This window comes from Schistocerca gregaria, chromosome 9 (genome assembly GCF_023897955.1).
Source record: "Schistocerca gregaria isolate iqSchGreg1 chromosome 9, iqSchGreg1.2, whole genome shotgun sequence".
Classification (NCBI taxonomy): Eukaryota; Metazoa; Arthropoda; class Insecta; order Orthoptera; family Acrididae; genus Schistocerca; species Schistocerca gregaria.
The window spans coordinates 86,014,636-86,041,592 of record NC_064928.1 but is presented as its reverse complement, the minus strand read 5'-3'; the positions used below and the strand labels follow the sequence as shown (position 1 = coordinate 86,041,592).

Below are 26,957 nucleotides of genomic sequence, written 5' to 3'. Positions count from 1 at the left end.
TTTTTTGAATTCCTTTGTTATAACGTAATTAACACCCGCATATTTGTTATGTTGTAACGTAGTTCACACCCGCATATTTGTTATTTTCATTTCTGTGAGAGGTCTGTGTGCCATCTCGCCTGCTCTCACTGTTCACAACATTTACCAGGCGCGGTAATATATTCTTACCAAATGACATATTCTGTAACCAGTGTGTAGTATGACAGTTGCCAAGACAATAGGAGGAGAAAAGAGTCGACAAGATCGGACGGACAGTTCATAATTTTGTGAAAAGAAAGTGAAGCTCAAGGGAGATTTTAACACGGGTATCCCCCGTCGCAGTCCATCGCAGCGACCGTATAACCACGACGACATCCTCTGCTTCGACCGTTCAGTTAGAATTTTGCTTCTTCTTTCACAGTTCAGTACCTTTTTTTCTATTTTCATGCGTGATCTGTGTTCAGTTTTTGACTGGCTATCCACAGGACCATTTTACCATTATATCTGAGGGGCGTACGGTGGGGAGTTTCCATTGCAAGAAAATCTGATTTGGTACCTTTTTAGGCGGGCTTCCCCATCACCTTTTTTTCTAGGATTTCTAATTTTTTGGTTGAAGTAGCTTTTTCCAAAGAAAAAGGTTTGTCGAGGGACCCAGGACAATTATATGATCTTGTACGGGAAGCACAGGTCTCGAACTCGTCTTCAGTCGGTGCGGATTTTAATTTAAGCCTGTTCTTCCTTTTTTTTCATAGGAGGCTGCCTTTGTCTCCATGTTTTTCCATCTTTTATCCTGTACTCATTTTCTTTATGAGCATTAGGTCGACAACTTTTATTGATGTTCTCTCATACGCCCTGCTGGCATTATTCTCCCCATTTTCGTAATAAATAAGTAGTCAGTATTAGTGCAAACCATTAAGGCACTGGACCGAGCCAGGTGGCGCAGTGTTTAGCACAGTGGACTCTCATTCGGGAGGACGACGGTTCAATCCCGCGTCCGGCCATCCTGATTTAGGTTTTCTGTGATTTTCCTAAATCGCTCCAGGCAACTGCCGGGATGGTTCCTTTGAAAGGTCACTGCCGACTTCCTTCCCAGTCCTTCCCTAATCCGATGAGACTGATGACTTCGCTGTTTGGTCTCTTCCTCAAAACAACCAAACCCAACTCCTAAATCGCTCTAGGCAAATGCAGGGATGGTTCCTTTGAAAAGGCAGTTCCAGACCTACTACAGAGTGCCTTCAGAGACACACTTCTGCGTTCAAGCACCCCGCTGGCTACCAAACTCCCCAGAAATGAACATTATTGAACATATCTGGGATGCCTTGCAACGTGCTATACAGAAGAGATCTTCCCCCACCCTTTCGTACTCTTACAGATTTATTGACAGCCCTGCAGGATTCATGATGTAAATTCCGTCCAGCGCTACTTCAGACATTAGTCGACTCCATGCCACGTCGTGTTGGGCCACTTCTGCATCATCGCACGGGCTTTACAAGATGTTACGCAGGTGTAGCAGTTTCTTTGTCTTATCGGTGTAGAAAAATTATACGAACAACTGTACAATCCGGGACAGTAAAGTTTAACTTTTGTAAAGCAAGAAAACTGTGACGTATATTTAATTAAAAATAAAATTTCATAAATCTGAGGCTCAGTTTCAGAGCTAATCACCCAGACGCCAGTGACGGACGAATCATTTCGCGCGTGTTACAGCGTCCGACCTGGACTCTATCCGCGCGCTGTTCAACGAGAAGGAGAAGGAGCTGTCGGTGGCGGTGGCCAAGGTGGAGGAGCTGACGCGCCAGCTGGAGGAGCTGAGGGCCAACCGCGGGGGCGGCGCCGGGGGCGGAGGCGGGGACGGCTCGCTGTCCGCGGGGGCGGCAGACGGCGCGCCGCCAGGGGCCGCCGCGCTGGAGCTGGACCGCCTGCGCCGCGAGCTCATGGTACGTGCCGTACACTGCTGCTGCTGCTGCTGTCGCCCTACCTCCACTCTCCACTCTGCAACACTAAATACTGTACAAAGGACGTTTGTTTGTTCACCTCGATCGCAATTTCAGCCTGTTACGCCAATTTTAATATTTATTTTTTTTGTTTGTTTATTTGCTGCCATTTACAAATGATCTGCCACGTGATACTAAGACATGCCGTACTTTCACAACACGAAATTGTACACGTACAGAATATGATACTTATCTTCGTTACTTCTCATTAAAAAGTATTAATAATGCTGCATCTTTAAATGCGTAAAAGTAATTATGAAACTGAAATCTTAAAATTAGCGATTTACGAATGGAAGATAGGAATTTGTGAAGACAGAGATTATGACATATTATAACCTTAAGACATATTATAAATTCGGATAAAATTTTCAAAAATGAGCAAGGTTCTGACATTGGACACACACAAGATAAGCATCTATGAAATAATAGAATTTTGGAAAATCGAATTAGAAACCATATTCATATTTTAAGGAAGACTAAAAACATAAGATAGGAAGAATGATAGTGGAAGAATGTCCCTTCACCAATTGTGTATGACGGTGTCTTAGAGTTGGCTATCAAGCCACCGACCTCTTCATCTAAATCTAACAGCTGCTCTAGCTTTCCTAATAGCTAAATCTTAACATCAATTATTTTTTAGGCTGTTCTGATTATTTAGGGTACTTCCTGATTTTACTTTACGATCATATCGGGATCAGTCACCACCTGATTCCATGTTGGAAACGGTGCTGTCTTCCAACTTGTACTTTCCTTCCTGTCTTTGCATATAGGCCGGTTGTCTGGCTCGGAAATAATCTCTATACCTCGCTTTGGAGATATCGTCAGTGAGCGTGTTTAACATGGTCCACTGGTCTTCGTCTCTGAGCATTGCGTGTATGGCGTCTTGAGGTTTGAGTGTATTGTGTGTCTGATGTTGGTATATCGTCCGCAAAAAAGACGATGTGTTGCGGAGCCTTCTTCCCCAGTTGTACGTGTTGGTGTCTGCCTCAGACTCACGCGGTGTAAGTGCGTGCAAGAAGGGCCGTGTCCTGTTACGAAGAAGATCGTACCGCGGCTGGCATTGATGTGTTAGTTTGTCTCTCCCTTACATCGGGAAAGAACAGGTGTGGCCTACGGCCCTTATTACTTGTATGAAGATAGTATCTGTTCTTTCGGACATATCCGAAAGAACAGATATGTTCATACAGTTAACGCTAACCAGCCATTGACCTCCTTCTGTGCGGATGCAAAGGTATTGCTCGAACTCATACGGGACTCTGTATGGTTGTCTGCCGCGGGTAATGCGTGCATTGGGCAGGGGCACCACGAACGTTGTGTGGGGACATTGTTAGAAATGTGTGTCTCATGGGGAGCGTGCAAGGGATAAATCCATGTAGTTGCGCTATCCTCTGTGTCCTCGGTGGCTCAGATGGATAGAGCGTGTGCCATATAAAGCAGGACATCCCGGGTTCGAATCCCGGTCGGGGCACACATTTCCAACTTTCCCCGTTGATGTATATCAACGCCTGTCGACAGCGTAGGGTCTTGATTTAAATATCATTTCTTATCAATTCCAGAATGAGATTTTCACTCTGTAGCGGAGTGTGCGCTGATATGAAACTTCCTGACAGATGAAAACTGTGTCGGACCAAGAATCGAACTCGGGACCTTTACCTTTCGCGGGCAAGTGCTCTACCAACTGAGCTACCCAAGCACGACTCACGCCCCGTCCTCACAGCTTTACTTCTGCCAGTATCTCGTCTCCTACCTTCCAAACTTTACAGAAGCTCTCCTGCGAACCAGGAGGACACAGCGAGAAAACAGCGCACGGATACTTTACAGAGAGACTACAGGAGAAAATGTTACCTGGCGAATGTTTCTTTCCAGATTACCAGAACAACCCTTCTCTTTGTATGTATAATAAAGGAAAAGCCCTGCTCATACAATCACTGCGACCACTGAAATACGTAAGGTACCAGTGCGGAAAACTTACCAAATAGGAGAACGCAGAAACTCAAAAGTATGCAAGTGCAGTGCAAGAAATTCATATGTGGTCCGTGTGTGGGAAGTGTTTAGTACGCTTGTGCAAAGTGTTTTGAGAAGGATGGTGATTTTGACTGGATGGTTGGTTGGTTGTTTGGTTTGGGGTATAAAGGGACCAAACTACAGGGTTTTCCTGGCGCAAAAAAGTCTGCATATCTACGTAAAACATCTGCATAAATACTCCGCAAACCAACGGAAGGTGCGTGACAGAGGGTACTCTCTACCACTACTTGTCATTTCTTTTCCTGTTCCACTCGCAAATAGAGCGAGGGAACAGAATGAGATTTTCACTCTGCAGCGGAGTGTGCGCTGATATGAAACTTCCTGGCAGATTAAAACTGTGTGCCCGACCGAGACTCGAACTCGGGACCTTTGCCTTTCGCGGGCAAGTGCTCTACCATCTGAGCTACCGAAGCACGACTCACACCCGGTACTTTCTTTCAGGAGTGCTAGTTCTGCATGGTTCGCAGAAGAGCTTCTGTAAAATTTGGAAGGTAGGAGACGGATAGTGGGAGAAGTAAAGCTGTGAGTACCGGGCGTGAGTCGTGCTTCGGTAGCTCAGATGGTAGAGCACTTGCCCGCGAAAGGCAAAGGTCCCGAGTTCGAGTCTCGGTCGGGCACACAGTTTTAATCTGCCAGGAAGTTTCAGAGCGAGGGAAGTACGACTATCTATACGCCTCCGTATGAACCCTAATTTCTCGTATCTTATCTTCGTGGTGGTTACGCGCGATGTATGTTGGCGGCCACAGAATCGTTCGGCAGTCAGCTTCAAATGCCGGTTCTCTAAATTTTCTCTATGGTGTTTACCGGAAGGAGCACTGCCTCCCCTCCTGCGGGATTCCCACTTGAGTTTACGAAGCATCTCCGCAACACTTTAGTTTTGCTCGAACCTATCGGTAACAAATCTAGCAGCCTCTCCTCTGAATTGCTTCGATGGTCATAATCACGGTTGCTAGCGAAGCCTGCAGGGGATCTGCGCACTGCCCTCAGTACGTTTGCAAGTGTCACTCGTGGTAAGAACAGTGCTCTTTGTTGTTGGAGTTCGTTAGGTAGTAGCTGACCGAATTCAAACGCGGACAGACCGTTGCTGCTCACACGGTGGGTGCTTCCGTAGGCACGGGAGCCGAACTATTTGTCGTTCCAATAGGCACTGCGTCGGAGATTTACAGTGCATATCATCATCATCATCATCATCATCATCATCATCATCATCATCATCATCATTTAAGACTACTTATGCCTTTCAGCGTTCAATCTGGAGCATAGCCCCCTTATAATATTCCTCCACGATCCCCTATTCAGTGCTAACATTGGTGCCTCTTCTGATGTTAAACCTATTACTTCAAAATCTTTCTTAACCGAATCCAGGTACCTTCTCCTTGGTCTGCCCCGACTCCTCCTACCCTCTACTGCTGAACCCATGAGTCTCTTGGGTAACCTTGCTTCTCCCATGCGTGTAACATGACCCCACCATCTAAGCCTGTTCGCCCTGACTGCTACACCTATAGAGTTCATTCCCAGTTTTTCTTTGATTTCCTCATTGTGGACACCCTCCTGCCATTGTTCCCATCTACTAGTACCTGCAATCATCCTAGCTACTTTCATATCCGTAACCTCAACCTTGTTGATAAGGTAACCTGAATCCACCCAGCTTTCGCTCCCATACAACAAAGTTGGTCGAAAGATTGAACGGTGCACAGATAACTTAGTCTTGGTACTGACTTCCTTCTTGCAAAAGAGAGTAGATTGTAGCTGAGCGCTCACTGCATTAGCTTTGCTACACCTCGCTTCCAGTTCTTTCACTATGTTGCCATCCTGTGAGAATATGCATCCTAAGTACTTGAAACCGTCCACCTGTTCTAACTTTGTTCCTCCTATTTGGCACTCAGTCCGTTTATTTCTCTTTCCCACTGACATTACTTTCGTTTTGGAGATGCTAATCTTCATACCATAGTCCTTACATTTCTGATCTAGCTCTGAAATATTACTTTGCAAACTTTCAATCGAATCTGCCATCACAACCAAGTCATCCGCATATGCAAGACTGCTTATTTTGTGTTCACTTATCTTAATCTCACCCAGCCAGTCTATTGTTTTCAACATATGATCCATAAATAATATGAACAACAGTGGAGACAGGTTGCAGCCTTGTCTTACCCCTGAAACTACTCTGAACCATGAACTCAATTTACCGTCAACTCTAACTGCTGCCTGACTATCCATGTAAAGACCTTTAATTGCTTGCAAAAGTTTGCCTCCTATTCCATAATGTCGTAGAACAGATAATAACTTCCTCCTAGGAACCCAGTCATATGCCTTTTCTAGATCTATAAAGCATAGATACAATTCCCTGTTCCACTCACAACACTTCTCCATTATTTGCCGTAAGCTAAAGATCTGGTCCTGACAACCTCTAAGAGGCCTAAACCCACACTGATTTCCATCCAATTTGTCCTCAACTAATACTCGCACTTTCCTTTCAACAATACCTGAGAAGATTTTACCCACAACGCTGATTAAAGAGATACCTCTGTAGTTGTTACAATCCTTTCTGTCTCCATTTTTAAAGATTGGTGTGATTACTGCTTTTGTCCAGTCTGATGGAACCTGTCCCGACTACCAGGCCATTTCAATTATCCTGTATAGCCATTTAAGACCTGACATTCCACTGTATTTGATGAGTTCCGACTTAATTTCATCCACCCCAGCTGCTTTATTGCACTGCAACCTATTGACCATTTTCTCCACTTCCTCAAATGTGATCCTGTTTCCGTCATCATTCCTATCCCATTCTACCTCGAAATCTGAAACATTACTGATCGTATTTTCACCTACATTGAGCAACTCTTCAAAATATTCCCTCCATCTGCCCAAGGCATCCACAGGATCCACCAGCAGTTTTCGTGACCTGTCAAAAATACATGTCATTTCCTTCTTACCTCCCTTTCGAAGACTGCTAATTACACTCCAAAGTGGTTTTCCTCCTACAGTGCATATAAAAATTTAAAAAAATCATCATCCGACAATCCATAACGCGGACGAAAGTTTGTGTTGAGTGATCGTGACATAAGCTTTATTGAACAACACTAACGAAAAATAAGGTAATGTCAACTGCAAAAATCGCTGCAGAACTGAATGTTGCACTCTCAGACCCTATCAGCACCAAGACAACACGAATGGAGATCCACAGGTAGGGAATTTGAGGGCAAGCTGGAATTCCAAAACCACACATCAGTTACGCAAATGCATGTAATAGGAAAATGTGGTGCGGAAGGCATAAAAACCTAAACTATGGAGCAATAGAAGAAAGTCGTCTGGTGGGGTGTCTCTTGTTGCACACTCTTTCCAACTTGTGGCCTAGTTTATGTGGTGTCACCGCCAGACACCACACTTGCTAGGTGGTAGCCTTTAAATCGGCCGCGGTCCGTTAGTATACGTCGGACCCTCGTGTCGCCACTATCAGTGATTGCAGACCGCCATACGGCAGGTCTAGTCTAGGGAGACTCCGTAGCACTCGCCCCAGTTCTACAGCCGACTTTGCTAGCGATGGTTCACTGTCTACATACGCTCTCATTTGCAGAGACGACAGTTTAGCATAGCCTTCAGCTACGTCCTTTGCTACGACCTAGCAAGGCGCCATGTTCAGTTACTATGTCTTCTGAACAGATAATATTGTGACTCATGTACCGTCAAGAACGACGTTCACCATTACTGGATTAAAGTTAAGTATCATACTAATTACGTCCGCTTTCTGAATTCTAATTCCTTGTCATGTTCCAGACCTCACGTCAGTATAGTTCTTCCCTCCTCACGCCAGCCTGCGTGAGCTAAAACTCGTGCGTTTCGGCCTCCACTAGTAACACGGTGTTGGCTCTTCAGCCAACACAACAGTTTACATCACAAGAGGAAACATGCCGGGGGTGCAGTGTGATGATACGGGCAGCCATATGGTGGTATTTAAAGAGCGCCGTGGTTACCCTGGTGTCGCATTGCTGCCAATGATTACGTGATCATTTTGGCTGATCAAGTCCATACCATGGAACAATGTTGATTCCCCAATGTTACAGCGCCCACGTTGACAAAGGTAGTCCCAGAATGAGATTTTCACTCTGCAGCGGAGTGTGCACTGATATGAAACTTCCTGGCAGATTTAAACTGTGTGTCGGACCGAGACTCGAAGTCGGGACCTTTACCTTCCGCGGGCAACTGCTCTGCCTTCTGAGCTACCCAAGCACGACCCGTCCCCACAGCTGTAATTCCGCCAGTACCTCGTCTCCTACCCTCCAACTTCACAGGAGCTTTCCTGTGAACCATGCAGAACTAGCACTCCTGCAAGAAAGGACATTGCAGAGTCATGGCTTAGCCACAGCCTGGGAGGACGTTTCCAGAATGAGATTTTCACTCTGCAGCGGAGTGTGCACTGATATGAAACTTCTTGGCAGATTAAAACTGTGTGCCCGACCGAGACTCGAACTCGGTCCCGAGTTCAAAGCTACAGTCGTCCAAGACCGCGCATTCGGGAGGACGACGGTTCAGACCCGCGCCATCCTGATTCAGATTTTCCGTGATTTCCCTAAATCACTTCAGGCAAACGCCGGGATGGTTTCGCTGTTGATTTCCTTCCCTAGTACGAGCTTTAACTCTGTCTATAATGACCTCGTTTACGACGGAACGTGAAACACAATCTCCTCTTCGCCCAAAATTCGTTTTGTGAGCACGAGAATGAACTGTCGTTCCTCCCCTGTCCACCACAGCCACCAGACCTCATTATTACTGAGCGTTTGTGATCTGCTTTCGAGAGGTGGTTACGTGATTGCTGCCCACCTCCATCATCGTTCGATGGACTTGCCACTATTGTGCAGGTAGAAATGGACAAGATTCCCTTAAAAAGGATACGACACTCGTATTTCTCCATTGTGCGACGACTATAAGCTGTTTTGAATGCCAAAGTTCTTCATATGCCGTACTAGGCGGTGTAATGTGTTTCCGGTGGTTCCATATCTTTGTGTACGTCCTGGACAAGCTGCTCTACCCTGTTATAGTTGTGGGGCTCCTACTGAAGGTGACCCACGTTCTATTGAAGTTATCCTCCATTGCTGTTAGACAGCGAGCATCACGAATGGCCGAGTCACTGCCTTGCATCCACTGGGATGACGTACTGGCGGCGAACCAAGTTGCCCCATAACGGAAGGCTGGTTTGACCCCTAACATACGTACTCGGTTGTAATTGTACTCTGAATCTTAATTTGATTTTTAAAATGTTTACGACGCTCCTATCACATAGCTGAATTATCGACGTCGTACAGTGGGTGGGGTGTCAAGTCGGTTGCTTCTACCCTCTCCTATAATCTTTTGTCCCCTGTCTCGACGGCAAATGAATTTTAACAGCTTTCCTGGGTGTCGTATGGCAGCTTTCTTTTAGCATCCACCCTCTCCCTTGTGGTTTAAAATCGAATGATTTTTTGCTCACGTTTCCAATATACGATATGCTCGAGAAAAAGTAATGAAATTTTTATCCACCATTTTTTTTTTTTTTCAAACCATGATGTTGCCCTTTTTGAAGTAGTTCCCTTCGACAGCTATACACACGCAGGGGTCCTAATGCCCAGTCTTGGTAGCAGCGCAGAAAGGCTTCTACTGGTAGGGTTTTTAACGTGTTGATCACATTCTTTTGAATGTTCTCCAGAGTCCCAAGATGACGTCACTCTAAAACCTTTTTAAGTTTTGGGAAAAGGACTCAGATTAGGTGAATAGGGGGAGCTGTGGAAAAAAAATCTGTGAAGGAAGTAGCTGGGTGGCATGGTCGTTGTCATGATGCAGCATTCGCTTGTCTGCAGTGTTGGTCTCACTCTATTCACTCTTTTCCGCAGCCTTTCAACGCTACGTAAACAACTCGGTTGACAATTTTTGTGGAGGAACAAATTTCTTATGCGCGGTACCCCTACAGCCAAAAAAGTAAATCAGCATTGTTTTGGTGTTTGATTTGCTCATTCGAGCTTTTTTTTTTGTCGAGGAGCTGTCTCACTGTACCACGCCTCACTTTGCCTCTGTCTCAGGACCGCACTCAAATATCCAGGATCACACTGCTGAACCATTTGTGGTCATTGGCAGTACTCACAAGGAGATCGACACACACGTTTCTACGATGGTTCCTGTGCTCAGTTGAGGTTTTTTTGGCGTCATTTTGGCATAAACTTTTTGCGTGTGGAAAACTTGGGTCAAACTTTGATGTACATCGAAAGTGCTTGGCTAGTCCTCCATCATCTTTGTTAAACATCGGTCTGATCTGACAAAAGACGCGCACACGCTCCATGTTTTCGTCGTTTTTTTTTCAAGCTGAAAGTCTCCACGAGCCGAGGTTCATTTTCAACGTGTCCCCGGCCTTTCAAAAAATGCTGTGCGCCAGCGAAAAACTCGTGCTCTCGATAAGGAATGTTTCCCGTAGACTTGTTTCAAGTTTTCACAGGTCACACAGTCGGACTTCCGCCAAGTTCAACGCAAAACTTGATTGCATAACGTTGCTCTAAACTCTTCTGAACCATTTTCGTAAACAAAAGCACAGCTTCACTGATGGCGCGCTCAAAACTCACGTGACGGCCGTACGGAGCTGAAACTCTGAGCATTTGGAAGGAGTGATCAAAAGTAGAATAGAACAGCTTCGCCAGATCGCAGTGCCGTCAGTCTCATTACTTTCCTCACGCACCTGGTACCCAGTGTGATCGTTGTAGTGCAGTCCCCCATGACGCCCCTAACACCCCTGCTCTGCCGCCCACTGAGTGCGTGTTCCGCTGTGCAGTACCGGAACAAGCTTAACGAGCAGCAGCGGCTGTGCATCTCGCAGCAGCGCGAGGCGCTGAGCCAGCGCCAGGCGGAGGCGGCGTCTGTCGACCGTCGCATCTCGGAGCTGCAGGGCCGCCTGCACCGCAAGCGCCTCCTCAACCAGCAGCACACCACCACCAACAACCACCACACCAACAACAACAACATCAACAACAGCGCCAACAACAACAACTCCAGCAGCATCCTCAACAACAACAAGCAGCAGGCGATCCAGCAGCAGCAACAGCACAGGTGAGTGTTCGTGAATGACGAGTCGGAAGAGAGTGTGCTAAAGCGAGTTTTTTGAAACTGTCTACAGTGAGGAGCAGATGGGCAGGAAAACTACTTTAGAAGCAGGTATTTTGATCTGATGCCTTAAAGATGTGCAATCAGCATAACTGGCCATGTCGACAACTACATCGCCATGATCATGATCGTCGCCTTCCAATTTCTCCCCCAGCTCATTAACCTATGCAAGTTTTTCCTTCCTTTACTAGCTTTCCAGTTCTCACCTGCTGTCCCCAATGAACCAGCATCTTCTCCTTTTTTTAATTTCCTCCTCCTCGTCGTCGTCCGTCCGCAGCTTCTCGTCTAGTGGCTAGGGTTGCTGCCCCTGGATCACGGGGTCCCGGGTTAGATTCCCGGCCAGGTCGCGGATTTTTCCACCCGGGGACTGGGTGTTCGTGTTGCCCTCACCTCATCATTTCGGGATGTGGTGAGCCTGGAAATGCAAAGACTGGGGAACTGTAAGGGCGCTGACGACCAAGATGTTAAGCGCTCCACGAACAACCACCAACACAATATGTCGTTCAAAGAGAGACAAATTATTGCCTCGGCTTCCCGTTACTGGGATTGTGTATTGAAGCAATAAATTGAAATACGTCTGTCTGATGATATTATTAACAGAGGTAAAGGTTTTCCTTTAAGCAAGACGCAGAATCCTATTTTATCACAGACAAAACAACAACGGTCTGGTTTCCGACCGGCTGCATTTTAATTTTGCGATTCCTCGCTTTTGACAGTTCTCACCGCTGGCGCCGCTGCAATTCTTCGCCTCACAACGTTGCACGCGCAACGGCCAGTACCCGCGGTATAAAGGAGCCGCCGATTCTGAGGTCTCTTCAGTTCCGGCGTGATTGTGCACTCACTCACCTGAAGATGGCGGCCTCAGTGAAACCACTGAGCCCGTTGGCGCGTTCATTGCCGCACATTTCGAGACCGAAAACGATATTTCGCAATGCGATGAGCTCCAGTACGATGTTCTTGACAAATTTGGCCACTGCTCTCACCCATGCATTTCAGTCCTCCTGTAAGGACGACGCGTGGCTACAACCCTAGCGAAAGTGATCTCGCCCCCTTTGAAGTGTACTGTGACAGCAATTTTTGCTGTGCCGTACAGGATGGAACCACTAGGGGCCGTTCAAAACGATTCGACGAAATTTTGTCGTGCTCCGAAGAAGTAAAGTGTTTTCGTGCTTTCTCATACCTCCTTTTTTCGCGCCCTCACGTGGCATGATGACGGAAGGTTTCGGCACTTACGCGTCTGTCAATAAAATGTGTCCCTCTAAGCCCGCCGGTCGGCCTTGCTTCTGGCTGTGCATGCCCGTGCTGTGTGCCACAGACTGGACCGCCTCGCTTCTTCCTCCCTCCCTCCGCCGCCAGCCCTGGGCGACCCTTGACCCCCGCACCTCATTACTGGGACCTCCGCCTCACCCCTCCTCCGGCGCCACGCTTCCGCCTACACAGTGGGGAAACCGTGACGCGTCAACTCGACGATTTTCCACAAAAAACCGAAACCCTTACACCTTGTGCCGGCTTCCTTATCAGTAGCCACAGTTATTAAAATTTGCCGGGCCGTCGCCTAGAGTACATTTTCGGCTCTCTGTGCACTGTACGTTTAACACGGAAACCAGCACTGTGCTGTGTATTCCTCAGCGTTTGCTGTCATACTGGGTGTTTCAAAATGAATACAGTATCTGGTTCTTTAAGGCTTACAACGGAATCTCCCCATCGCTCCCCTCTCAGATTTAGTTATAAGTTGGTACAGTGGATAGGCCTTGAAAAACTGAACACAGATCAATCGAGAAAACAGGAAGAAGTTGTGTGGAACTATGAAGGAAATAAGCAAAATATACAAAATATACAAACTGACTAGTCCATGCGCAACACAGGCAACATCAAGGATAGTATGATCTCAGGCGCGCCGTGGTCTCGTGGTTAGCGTGAGCAACTGCGGAATGAGAGGTCCTTGGTCCAAATCTTCCCTCGAGTGAATAGTTTATTTTCTTTTATTTTCGCAAAGTTATGATCTGTCCGTTCGTTCATTGACGTCTCTGTTCACTGCAATAAGTTTAGTGTCTGTGTTTTGCGACCGCACCGCAAAACCGTGCGATTAGTAGACGAAAGGATGTGCCTCTCCAATGGGAACTGAAAACATTTGATCGCGAGATCATAGGTCAACCGATTCCTCCACAGGAAATCACGTCTGATATATTCTATACGACAATGGTGACGGAATGTGCGTCACATGCCAGGAATATGTTGTCGACCCACCTAACTTGTACACTTGGCGGATGGGTAAAAAGATTCTTCTACCTTACCCGATTTAGGTTTTCTTGTGGATGTGATAATCACTCCCAAAAAACTTTTGAAAACATAGCAGTTTGTCACATAAACTGCAACAAATGAATGCAACAGTTTCACAGTCGCACAGTTTTCCCAGTGCTCTGTCAAAACATATGTTTTTGACGTTTTCAAATTTTTCCGTGCGGAGACCGTCAAATCCTGCATATGTCCAAGCAGATCTGAACATGTCGTGGAATTTTGGGGAGCGAAGTTGATTATATAAAAAATTAAACTTCTCACGCGAGGGAAGACTTGAACCAAGCACCTCTCGTTCCGCAACTCCTCACGCTAACCAGGGGACCACGGTGCTCCTGAGCTCGTACTGTCCATGATGTTGCCTATCTTCCGCATGAACTACTCAGTTTGTATATTTTGCTTCTTTTTTTCATAGTTGCACACAACTTCTTCCTGTTTCCTCGATTGATCTGTGTTCAGTTTTTCAAGGCCTATCAACTGTGCCAACTTATAACTAAATCTGAGGAGGGTGCGATGGGGAGGTTCCCTTGTCAGTAGCATTTATTACATTCAACTTTATTTTAAATGCTACATCGAATGAAAGAGCAACTCACAGCTTTTCTTAAGTTTTCCATGTGAACACCATTTGTCCCACAGGGCGCGCACGCGCGCGCGCGCGCCCGCACACACACACACACACACACACACACACACACACACACACACACACACACACGATAGGCGAGTTCTTCCCAAATCTTGATCAGTGTGTCTTAAATGTTGCAACAAATGCTTCAACCTTGTTTCTTAACACTTATTTGATGTTTGGGGTCTCTAAAAACACCCCAAGGCTATTGTAATTACAAACAAACAGTTGTAGGACATAGCTTTGTCATCCTCCAAATAGGATTCTTCTGGACTTATTGTGTTGTTGTTGTTGTGATCTTCAGTCCTGAGACTGATTTGATGCAGCTCTCCATGCTACTCTATCCTGTGCAAGCTTCATCTCCCAGTACCTACTGCAACCTACATCCTTCTGAATCTGCTTAGTGTATTCATCTCTTGGTCTTCCTCTACGATTTTTACCTTCCACGCTGCCCTCTTATACAATATTGGTGATCCCTTGATGCCTGAGAACATGTCCTACCAACAGGTCCCTTCTTCTAGTCAAGTTGTCACAAATTCCTCTTCTCCCCAATTCTATTAAATACCTCCTCATTAGTTACGTGATCTACCCATCTAATCTTCACCATTCTTCTGTAGCATCACATTTCGGAAGCTTCTATTCTCTTCTTGTCCAAACTATTTATCGTCCATGTTTCACTTCCATACATGGTTACACTCCATACAAATACTTTCAGAAACGACTTCCTGACATTTAAATCTATACTCGATGTTAACAAATTTATCTTCTTCAGAAACTCTTTCCTTGCCATTGCCAGTCTACATTTTATGTCCTCTCTACTTCGACCATCATCAGTTATTTTGCTCCCCAAATAGCAAAACTCCTTTGCTATTTTAAGTGTCTCATTTCCTAATCTAATTCCTACAGCATCACCCGACTTAATTCGACTACATTCCATTATCCTCGTTTTGCTTTTGTTGATGTTCATCTTACACCCTCCTTTCAAGACACTGTCCATTCCGTTCAACTGCTCTTCCAAGTCCTTTGCTGTCTCTGACAGAATTACGATGTCATCGGCGAACCTCAAAGTTTTTATTTCTTCTCCGTGGATTTCAATACCTACTCCAAATTTTTCTTTTGTTTCCTTCACTGCTTGCTCAATATACAGATTGAATAACATCGGGGAGAGGCTACAACCCTGTCTCACTCCCTTCCCAACCACTGCTTCCCTTTCATTTCCCTCGACTCTTATAACTGCTATATGGTTTCTGTGCAAATTGTAAATAGCCTTTCGCTCCCTGTATTTTACCCCTGCCACCTTTAGAATTTGAAAGAGTTTTATTATTACCGAGCAAAATATTTATGGTTCTATCACAGTTCATAGTACAGTAATTTGATCTTCTTTTCAGTGGGATCAGAAAAATACCCCTGGCATACAATGTGGTTTTCAGTTTTCTCACGAAGATGAGAACTCGATAACACTGAACGTTCTCAACCAAAATTATGTCCATTGTTGTAACCATCTCTTAGAAAATACATAAACGTGCATGGTTGGAACAGATTCACAATTGGGAATTGCGGTTTGTTGAACTAAGGTATTTTTCTATATTTGAATGATCATAGATCGTGATAAAAGGTTGGAAAGGGGCTACCGCATACCGAAGTGGCCGAGCGGTTCTAGGCGCTTCAGTCAGGAACCGCGCGACCTCTACGCTCGCAGGTTCGAATCCTGCCTTGGGCATGGATGTGTGTCACGCCTTTAGGTTAGTTAGGTTTAAGTAGTTCTAAGTTCTACGGGACTGATGACCTCAGATGTTAAGTCCCATAGTGCACAGAGCCATTTGAACCAAAGGGGCTACCAGCTCGCGCAGGTTTTAGCAGGAAATCAGTTTTTGGAAAGAGGAATGAGAGTGATGCTGGTACAGACGTGGCAGGATGATACACAGGTTGGAGATGAGGAGGATGTAAATGAATGTGGTGGTGGTGGTGGTGGTGGTGGTGGTGGTGGTGGTGGTGATATAGGTGGACAGATAACTGACGACATAGTACCACCTCATGTGTTCAAAAAGACTTCCAGGAGTATAATACGTGAAACTGCATAATTCCATGTCACATTAGACCACGAATACAAGGGCAGATTGTCTAGGCCATTTTATCACCAATCACATGCAGAGTGTAATAGTAATGCATAAAATAACCATGCTGAAGACAGAAATTCTACACCCATACCTTGAATGCTGGATTGAACTTGACTCTACAGAACTATAAGCATTCTATGTGCTACTAATAACAGCTGCTTTACTCAAGGCACGTGGGAGAACTTCGAGCCAATTTTGATCAGATGAGCACGGGTTACCCTTATTTCAAGCCACAATGAGCTTTCGAAGATCGCATGGTATTCTGATGATTCTTCGGTTCTGCATCAAACAAACAAGAGAAGAAAGAAAAGCAGTTTCTGGGTCAAAAGCTTAACCTATTTGGGTGTGTTTGAAATGTTCGTTGATGCATGTATTTCATCTTACATCGCAGGGTCTTACATTACAGGTGAAGACCTGTCAGCTTTCAGGGGACAGTATCCATTCAAGGTTTACATTCCTTCAAAACCTTTCTTTTCCAGTCACAATCTTTTTAAAAGTTTGTAACTTCATAGTAGCATGCAACATTCGAGTTGTAATTTCAACAGTGTGCAAGGGTCTCACAATACGTCATTACTATTTGTATGAAAATACGAGGCTTGGAACTTTAATAGTGGCAACTATTTATTTACAGCTCATACAATGTAGATACGTGTTTCAAAAGTTTACTGAGCTTCAAAGTAGTCACCAGCATTGTGTATAACCCGTTGCCAGCGATGTGGAAGTCGTGGGATACTCTTAGCAGTGCCACTTGTGTAGTGTAGACAGTTCGATTGGCGCGGTCTATTGCCCAACGAATTTGTAGCAGTTCTGAAGCGAATGCCGTGAAGCTTTTTCCTTCAGTTTAGAAATCGAGTAGAACTCACGAGGGCTTAAGTCAGGGGAGTGCAGTATGTGGTATAGCACTTAGCAGCCCCATTAGTGAAACAAATCAGTAACAGCTTGCACTGTACGTGCTTGAGCGTTGTCCTCGAAAATGATGGTCAGGTCCTGCAGAAAGTGTCACCACTTCTGCCTCTAAGCTAGTTGCAGGTTGTGTCCCAAAAATGAACAGCATAGAGGCAGAAGCTGAGCTGGTTATTCACAATAGAGCTACCGTAACTTGGTCGCGTCTTCTGTTTCGTTCATGGTCGTCAAACGCTCTGCGGAGGAGAATTACGGACGCTAACGTAATTGTCACGATCGTGTGCTTTGTTTCCTTGTGCTGATTTTTGTTTATGATACATAGAAGAATATTTGCGGATAATCACAAGTGGGCAGCGAAGTGACGGTGCGATTTTAATCGTGCGAGGTGAACTCAGTGCTCCAATGTAGCGGAAAACATTTGAAGGAATTCAGTACCGAACTGTGCCGTCGCAGCTGCCGCAGCAGTGATGGTAATTCAGCCCCAGATTACCCGAATGGTATCATTGCCTCTTCACACTTCAGTCATCGTGGGGCGATCTGTCTGAAAAGGCAGAAAGGTAAATCGTGAAACAGTAGAAAACGAAATTACGAACCAAACTACTTTCTGTGCATAAGTATATGCACTTTTGAATACTTTACATAAGTAGTTTCCAACCTTACTTACGCGATTAATCACTTAACTAAACTATAAAACGAAAGAAGTTACTCGGAACACTTATTTTTTAAATGATGAAAAATGAATATTGTGTGTGTGTGTGTGTGTGTGTGTGTGTGTGTGTGTGTGTGTGTGTTAATGAATGACGAAGGAATTCGTGCTGGATCGCAAGTGATATCCACAACTTCTACTCAGATAAGAAGCCAATTATCCACAGTGAGGGTAGACATTTGTTACAAAACAAACTTCCCTTGCATTACTCCTCTCCGTTGTGCCAGTTGCTTGACTTGCACACTGCAACCACATTTGAAATAAAACAAATTAAAATGAGTGCAGTATACTTACTGTTTGTAAATCACTTAATTGCTCCATGCCGTACTTCGGAATTGGCAGAAATTGGAAGACTTGAGGCTTTTAATGCTTTGTCTAACCACAGCTACTACTACTACTACTACTACTACTACTACTAATAATAATAATAATAATAATAATAATAATAATAATAATAATGTGTACAACAGTATAGTAGCCTTGTGTAGTTACTGCTGTGTTGTGCTGTCTGTTTTGGAGCGAGTAATGAAGCAATTCCTGGGCTGCTGCAGGTACCTCCTACAACTTGAAAAAGACATTTTCTTCAGATATTTAGGCTTTCTTACCTTATGTCTCACTTCTATCTTCAGCGATGTACGGCACAAAGCACAACATGTGTGTAGTGTGTGGGCTATGTGAAGAAGCTGTAACCTCCACCACATTAATGCTACTAGTTGAGAAAAAGTAATTATTGATAACTTGTATGATCAATATTAGTAAAAGAATTGTGATAATGGTAATGATCTTTTGGAAATAATTGTTTCGTTACTGAAACAGAATCAGATTGTTTGGCTTTTAACCCTCGGAAAATTTCATTTTACCCCTTAGGGGATGATTACCCACAGGTTGGGAACCTCTGCTTTAGAAAGTAATTAGTGGATGGAAGGCACGGAGATACATAACTGTACTCTTGATTGTTGGATCTGAATGCTACAGTTGGCTATGTAACAATATATACCAGTGCTGTCAAACTACTACACTCAAAACCAGTGCTGATATGGTGAGGTGCATCTTGGGTCACTTATATACTGATGTTATCCACTGTTCACCTATATACACTGTGATCAAAAGTATCCAGACACTTGGCTGAAAATGACTTAAGAGTTTGCGGCGCCCTTCATTGGTAATGCTGGAATTCAATATGGTGTTGCCCACCTTTAGCCTCGATGACAACTTCCACTCTTGCAGGAATACGTTCAATCAGGTGCTGGAATGTTTCTTAGGGAATAGCAGCCCATTCTTCACAGAGGAGAGGTATCGATGTCAGTCGGTGAGGCCTGGTATGAAGTCGGCATTCCAAAACATCACAAAGGTGTTCTATAGGATTCAGCTCAGGACTGTGCAGGCCAGTCCATTACAGGGATGTCACTGTCGTGTAACCACTCTGCCACAGGTCGTGCATTACACACCGGTGCTCAATCGTGTTGAAAGATGCAATCGCCATCCCTGAATTTCTCTTCAACAGTGGGAAGCAAGAAGGTGCTTAAAACATCAGTGTAGGCCTATGCTGTGATAGTGTCACGCAAAACAAACTCACGACGATACCATTACACCACCGCCTCTGACTTTCACTGTTAGCATTACACACACTGGCAGATGATGTTCACCACGCATTCGTCATACCCACACACTGCCATTGGATCACCACATTGTGTATCGTGATTGGTCACTCCACACAATGTTTTTCCACTGTTCAGTCGTCCAATGTTTACACTCCTTACACCAAGCGAGGTGTCGTTTGGTATTCACTGGCGTGATGTGTGGCTTATGAGCAGCCGCTCGCCCATGAAATCCAGGTTTTCTCACCTCCCGCCTAACTGTCATAATACTTGCAGTGGATCCTGATGCAGTTTGAAATTCCTGTGTGATGGTCTTAAATAGGTATCTGTCTATTACACATTATAACCCTCTTAAATTGCTAGCGGTCTCTGTCAGTCAATGGAGGTTGGTCTGTGCCCTTTCGTGCTGTTCATGTCCCTTGACATTTCCATTTCACTATCACATTGGAAACAGTGGATGTAGAGATGTTCAGGAGTGTGGAAATCTCGCATACAAACATATGATACAAGTGACACCCTATCACCTGACCACGTTCGAAGTCCGTGAGTTCTGCAGAGCACCCCATTCTGCCCTCACGATGCCTAATTACTACTTAGGTCGCTGATACGGAGTACCTGGCAGTAGGTGGCAGCACAATGCAGCAAAGATGAAAAAAGTTTGTTTTTGCGGGTGTCTGGAAACTTTCCATCACACAGTGTAAATTACTATGTCACGAGCCCCAACAGACTAACTGCAGTAAGGGCACAATAAGTTGAATGCCGGCCTCCGAGTACTGATAGTTAAAGGTTCGCTTCATTTGGAGCGTTTTGTGTCATCTGGTCGTTTTCAGACAATTGGTGACCTCAGCGACCTAACAGCTCTGATACTATAGTTTTGAGGTGAAGTGTTGGTTCTAATAATTTCGGCTAATAATAGCATTTGTACTTCCATTTAAATGTTCTGTTGAATATGAGACACAATTGCAATTATTTAAATGCTTGTTTTGTTTTTCTCATTCCATTGTATTACAACAGTTTCAATTTCATTCCATATTCCTTGCTAGAAATATATACCACATTCTCTCTCTCTCTCTCTCTCTCTCTCTCTCTCTCTCTCTCTCTCTCTGTAATGAACATTCACGAATCTCTCATTTCACTCCATAAAAATTTATAACATAGTATCTGCTTAAAGAGGGAAACTATGTAATGATAGAATAGTTGTATGAAGGAATAATTTTTACGGCAAAGAATTATTTAGTCTGGAAAATCAGTGAAAATACAATATGATTTGGGGGAAGAAAAAAATACTTAACTCCTTTGATACAGTCATGAACTACAACAAAAACGTAAATTTTCCAACAGAGTTCCTAAATTCGTTCCCAGTTTTCAGTATGTCTGTGTAAAGTCCCTTCTAAACAAAACTACATGAGGTAATTAATTGAAAATTTTTTTACAAATGAGAAAAGCAATGGGAAGACAGACTGAACAAAGTGAATCAGTTTCAGCTCTTCTTGCATTATATTTTTAGATTTAGAGTTTTTGGTTTTTAAGTAAGAATATATTTATGGACCAGTGTTTTCTGGAAATGGTGTAAGTGCCACTTTGGAATTGTAGTTGTTGTTGGGAGTGACCCCTGGTACTGGTAACTTATAACTTCTCTTTAGTTTGTGTGGTGGTGGTGGTGGTGGTGGTGGTGGTGGTGATGTGTGCCACTCGGTTTCCTGGTCTGGAGCTGTACGTCATGCACACAGGCCTGCTGTGGTGGGTCACGCCCAGGACCAAAAGCCGGCATTCCTGCTGAGGCCCGGAGGCAATGTCGCTGCCGTTGAGCCGTACCTCCATGTCCCGGCACCACAGCCGCAGCAGCAGCAACAACAGCAGCAGCAACAACAGCATCAGCAGCAACAGCATCAGCCCATGTCTGCCGACCAGCAGGAGAAGCCCCTCACCCAGGGCTCCCACAATGCCCACCAGGTTAGCACAGTTCTCTCTCCTAGTTCAAATTGGCTAAGAAGCTCTTTCCACCTCATCTAGGAGCTGTACGAATATTATGAGTTGTTGTAATTTTACAGATATTCCCAATAATCTGCTGAAATCTTGACGTGTTGGGTATCTGTTGGATGTTACCATTGTTCTTGCATGATAATTTGGCAATGTGACTAGTCATCTTCACAAGGTGCTGCCTGAGACTGCTCATAGAGTGAAACGGGTCAAATATTTATACCTTCACTCTTCCCCCTCCATTGTTGGTTCCAGGCAGTCCATCTGCATCTGCATTCCCTAGCAGTGTGTAGGCATTCCCTCTTAAGTCTGGAGAATCTGTCTGTGGGCTTGCGTTCAATTTCCCTCACTGCAGATAACCCCTGGGGGAGCCCGTGCTCATTCTATTGTCTGCATACCAGCTCCACCCGTATGCATTTATCTTTGTAAATTATCTGCAATGATATTGCTTTAATGCCTCACTTTTATAAGTACACACTATCAGTTAAATCGGATGTTGTTTCTTGTAAGCTACTATCATGCTGATCTTCAGATTCACCGGCTCACATTGTGGCAACATGTTAACATGGAGCCTGAAGTTGATGGTATCTTTCATAATCTGTTGCATTTTCACAATAGCTTCATTCGCCTTTTTGTAGAATCTCAGACTTTGGTTTCATTTGAGGAATACTGACAACAGTAACTGGTTACCACATTGAGAAAAAGGACTGTTGCCAGCAACTTATTCTCCACTTTTTTTTACACCATGCGGCTCAAGAGAGGAAAGTAAATATTTTCGTGGTATTCGGCAATGTAGCATGATCTTTGGCCCCAAAATATGGTGACAATATTGTTGACACATTGTAGCAAATATTTTCACAAACTGGTTGACACACTAAACAAGAAATATGAGACAGGTGGTGATTCGTATTTTTGAAGTATTTACAGTCAACTAAGTACAAGAAAAAACATCAATGGATTGTTTTCGAACATTTTTACATGTCACTCAATCCCTTCCCCTCACCCTACAACTAGCAGAGGTATCTTAATCCAACACTATTTTTATACAAATTGTGAATAATGTATATAACAAACTTGGTTGAAATCCCTCCAGATATTGCAGGGAGATGCTGATAGATCAGCACTATTGGAACCCCCCTTCCTCCCATCCTCCTAGCACCTAGGGGTCAAATGTCACCGGAACTGTCACCTATGAGCCTAGCAATTTGGAAAACTATGTATTCAGTACTAATATGGATCGTTAATGAGTTTACATGTCATGGCTTCTCACCTCCACCACTCCGAGGGATGGTTGGGTCTGTTATCACCACAATATTTTTAACCAAATTATACAAGTAATGAATCATTTATATGTGCAAGATAATTCCCATTTAATGTCCAGTTGCAATTGCATACTTTTAATTATGTTACATGTTTTGATCCCTCTGGATCATCTACAGATCTAAGTAGTTCCATCATCAATACATCTTGTCTACTCAGAACCACATATCAGAATACTCCAGACCCAGCCCTTGCTCCTTCTTTGCACCTAGTTGTGAAATGTCTTCAGGGCAGTCACCAGTGATACTGGCAACCTTGGAAACTATGGATTCGATACATTTGTACATGGTTGAAATTGCTCCTGAGGTTGCTGAGTTAAGTTTTTGTGCCACTCCTTTTTCACCACCACCCAAATGAGAGTTAGATGCTTCTTACCCTCACAGTGGTTCTTTACACACTTTTAGTGAGATATGTACAAAATTTGGTTAAAATTGATTCTGGTGTTTTGGAGACGATATGGAATGTAAATACATATATAAAATGATTTTTATGAAAATATGTCTTTTAGACTTGGGACACTCAAATGGTACAGTTACCAGATTAAACTTATTATTAAGTAATCGTCAGATCATTTGGAAATATTTTGTATAGGTCATCAACTGATCAGGTGCAAGCAGTACTTCTCCCCACTTGTTCAGTTGATGGTCTCTTGGTATAAAATCAGAACTGGTAATTATACCCCATTTGAGTGACCTCAGGCTGAATTATGCAACAGCCTAAAGAAAATAAAGTCATTTTCAGTGGTTAGATGGGTGCAGAGTAAACTTTTGACAGCCCTGCAACCAATATACACACGAGTGTCTTTGTTGATGCTTGCAGGATGACATATCACCTTCAGAGTTTGGGGGCAGCAAGGCAGACCCAAAGTACCAAACACTGCCATACAATACAAAGTTCACAGTCAGCTTCTTGTCAAAGACGGCAGTGGGTGGCAATGAAGTGGAGACTGCTAGGAATGCCATCAACAGCAACCTGAACAGCAATTTTGGCAGCAGCACTGGTGTTAGCCCTGCAAACACCAATATGGGGCAACAACAACAGCAACAGCAGCAGCAACAGCAGCAGCAGCAGCAGCAGCAGGCATGTATACCCACTACATTATGTAAATTTGTACCATCTTCAGATTTTCTGCAGATCAAAAAATGATAAGAATGTAAATTGTAAATTGGAATTGTCAGTAGTACAGGGTGCAAAAAGACCTGACAGTTTTTAACAAATGCCTTGCTTTACCCAATATTTTAACACATTTATTGATACAGCATATTGGAGTACATGTGTCATTTAACAGCCTTGAAAAAGGGAGTAGATAACATCTAAGTTGTAACTATTGTCTGCTATGCTACGTTTATGTCAAACATACATCTCAGTACCCAATTTTGTTCTTCAAAGATTTCCTGGCAGATAGTGTTATGTGGTCTGTTTACAGATACTTAAAATTTAAGATAATTCCCCAAAATAAACCACAATTTACGAGATTTGGCGAACATGAGGACCAAGGCCGTGCAGTGATAACATTATGAGAAATTGGATGTCCAGGAAATTTAATCCTCAAAGAATTCAGCCCAATGTTTGCTGTGTGAGCAGTTGTCCCACCCTGCTGGAACCACATTCTGTTTCACTTAAGCATACTCTCCATAGTTCAATACAATAACATTTTGAAATGTTGAGAGGTAATACTCTCTACAGTCACTGCAGCTGTTTGTTCTCTGTTCTCCTCAAAGAAGTATCTTTGTCACTGCTAGGGGACATTTGTGGATGTCTGTATGGTTTTCATTTGACCAACAGCAGAAGTTAAGGTTGTTAAAATAACCAGATGAATGTAAACAAGTTTTTTCAATCATTATGAGAGCCAAGTCACCAAGCTTCAGTCATCACTTCAGGCATTTGTTCTGTAAATATTGTGTCTTGCTTAATCTTGTGTCTTTAACTGTTAACCGGTTTAACCTGTGGCCACTTTGTAGGGGGGGGGAGTGCAAATCACAAAGTAGTATTAATCTTTGTAATTAAAAAAAAAATAACTTTCTGGGCTGTTCTGCCATGGTCAAATGGTTTTGACATTAAAACCCAACAGTTTGTTCCTATCTGTGGGGGACATTGTCAAGGGGATCGTGACTTTGAATGGTCTGATTGACACCCTGGCTTGCTACTGACTACAGCAAAATTCCATTTATGGGTGCTTCCCTGCAATAGTGTGATGTAACATGCTTTAAATACCAGGATGCAATTGGCCATTGTCAATTGCTGTTACCTGTTGATACTACCACACCATGGTGGAAGACTGGTAGGCATCTCCAACACCAGGATGAAAATGTCATTCAGTTTCATGCCCTCCTCCTTCCTGGTGAAATACTTGGGGTGTTTCATAATCTCGATGGCCTGTCCTTTCAAAATGAATATGATGGTCTCCTGGCTGCAAAGCATGTTCCGCAACTTCTGATCTGTCAATCTACTCCCTTCTGTAATTGACTTAGTGCTCTTCTAGTCATTTTTTGAATTTTTTTGTATTACCCACATACACCTCCCCCACAACTACATGGAATACTATAAATACCTGCTTTTTCCAGCAATTTCAGAGCATCCTTGACCAATTTTAGGTGATCTACCTGGTAACTCTAGGAATATAAAGCAACCCCTTACATATTACTTCCATAGGGATCATCAGGACAAGATTAGATCAATTATGATGTGCACACAGGCCTCTAAACATCCATTCTTCCCACACTCTGTACAAAAATGAAATGGGGAGAAAGCCCTAATTGCACAATGGGATTTACCTACTGCCATGCACTTCAGTGGTCTGCAGTGTATAGATGTAGATGCAGAAGCCGAACTTTGTCAGTAGGTGTTTGTGGCATTCAGAATTTGTAAGTGACTGGCAAATTCATTGGAGTTCCTTTCACATGTCATGTAGCTTTTTAGTATTTTCATCTGCAAGTAAAGGTCTCCACTGTTTTGTACTTCTGAGGAAAATAGTTCTAATTTTTTTTGTTTTACCTTGCCTGTCAATTGACATGTTCTTGGAGACTGCCAGTGATGTCTGAACAGTCTCTGAATCTTCAGTACAGATTTCAACTGCACTACCAACAGATTAAGCCTACATACTTTATGCTCCACAACATATTGTCATTCTAAATTGACACAATTTTCTCCAACTTCCTTTATCTGCATTTCTGCTCCCTTTCTTTCCTTAAGAAAAAACCTTGTTTTAAGTGTACATGCATTAGTCCATTAATGTTAACACCAGTTATGTACATACACCGCTGACTCAAGATTTATTTAAATGATCACTGGAACATGTAACTAACTGGCTGTAAAAACAGGGTCCTTAATTCACACCTCATTATACCGTTAGATATTTTTTTACTAAACAAGTGAGTGATTGAGATGCATTTTATTTCACAGATGATGTCAGTTGCACATAGTACTCCACTGTCAGGAATAAACAAAGGTCTGGCAATTGGTGTTGGGCAGCAACAGCAACAGCAGCAGCAGCAACAGCATGAGAGTCCCAATAACAAGCAATCATACACCAGGTCAGATAACAGAAACATTTTTGTTAGATTTTAGACAACCTGTTTTTTCTATTGCAACTTACTTACTGTGTTGATGTCGCTGTCTTTCTTCATAACGGCAATAGTTCAATAGGCTTAGAGCATTATACAAATTTTTGTGTGCTAGCCAGTAAACATCATCATTTCAAGTCACTTCTGACTATAGAATAGGAACACTCTTACTGCATCTGCCATGTATCAATAAGTACCGTAGAGTAAAATAACAACCATTACTTAATGTGATACAATCCGAATTGTCAGTAGAGTCATTATTTTGGGACCTTCTCTAAGGTATCACCCCATAACTAGCTTCAGTCGTAAGAGCATTGCCTGCAACAGGCAAGAGTTTGAGGTCAGGTGCCAAACTAGAGCACAGTTGTAAGCTTTCCTATGTTATTCTTATTGTTTCCTTCATTTTTAGGGTTCCATACCTCAGTCGGTAAAAACAGAACCTTTATTTGGATCACATTGTTGTGTGTGTCTGCTCGTCTGTTTGACTGTTAATAACCCTTTTTCTCAGGATTGGGTAGATGTATAAAGTTGAAATTTGTCACATACTAAAACCTATGGTTCCTTGGAAGCGTAAAAAAATTAATCTTCTACCTAAATACAATCAACATACAACCTTTTATGTCACATTTTGATATATTGTAAGTATCAATGTTTATAACAGACAAAAATCATAAGAATCCTCTATTTCTGGGATGGATGAGCTATCTATAAACATAATTTAGGTTATAGG

The 26,957-nt window shown here is 43.6% G+C and overlaps 1 protein-coding gene across 1 annotated transcript in view; it reads left to right on the top strand.

The window, feature by feature from the left end:
* The window catches only part of LOC126291444 (uncharacterized), a 381,448-nt gene that overhangs the window by 283,206 nt on the left and 71,285 nt on the right, over window positions 1-26,957 (top strand). Inside the window, exons 5-9 of the mRNA XM_049984958.1 lie at window positions 1,687-1,916; window positions 10,792-11,066; window positions 21,095-21,317; window positions 23,484-23,744; window positions 26,067-26,197. Of these exons, the coding sequence (XP_049840915.1) occupies window positions 1,687-1,916; window positions 10,792-11,066; window positions 21,095-21,317; window positions 23,484-23,744; window positions 26,067-26,197 (1,120 nt within the window). The remainder of the gene's footprint in view (window positions 1-1,686; window positions 1,917-10,791; window positions 11,067-21,094; window positions 21,318-23,483; window positions 23,745-26,066; window positions 26,198-26,957) is intronic.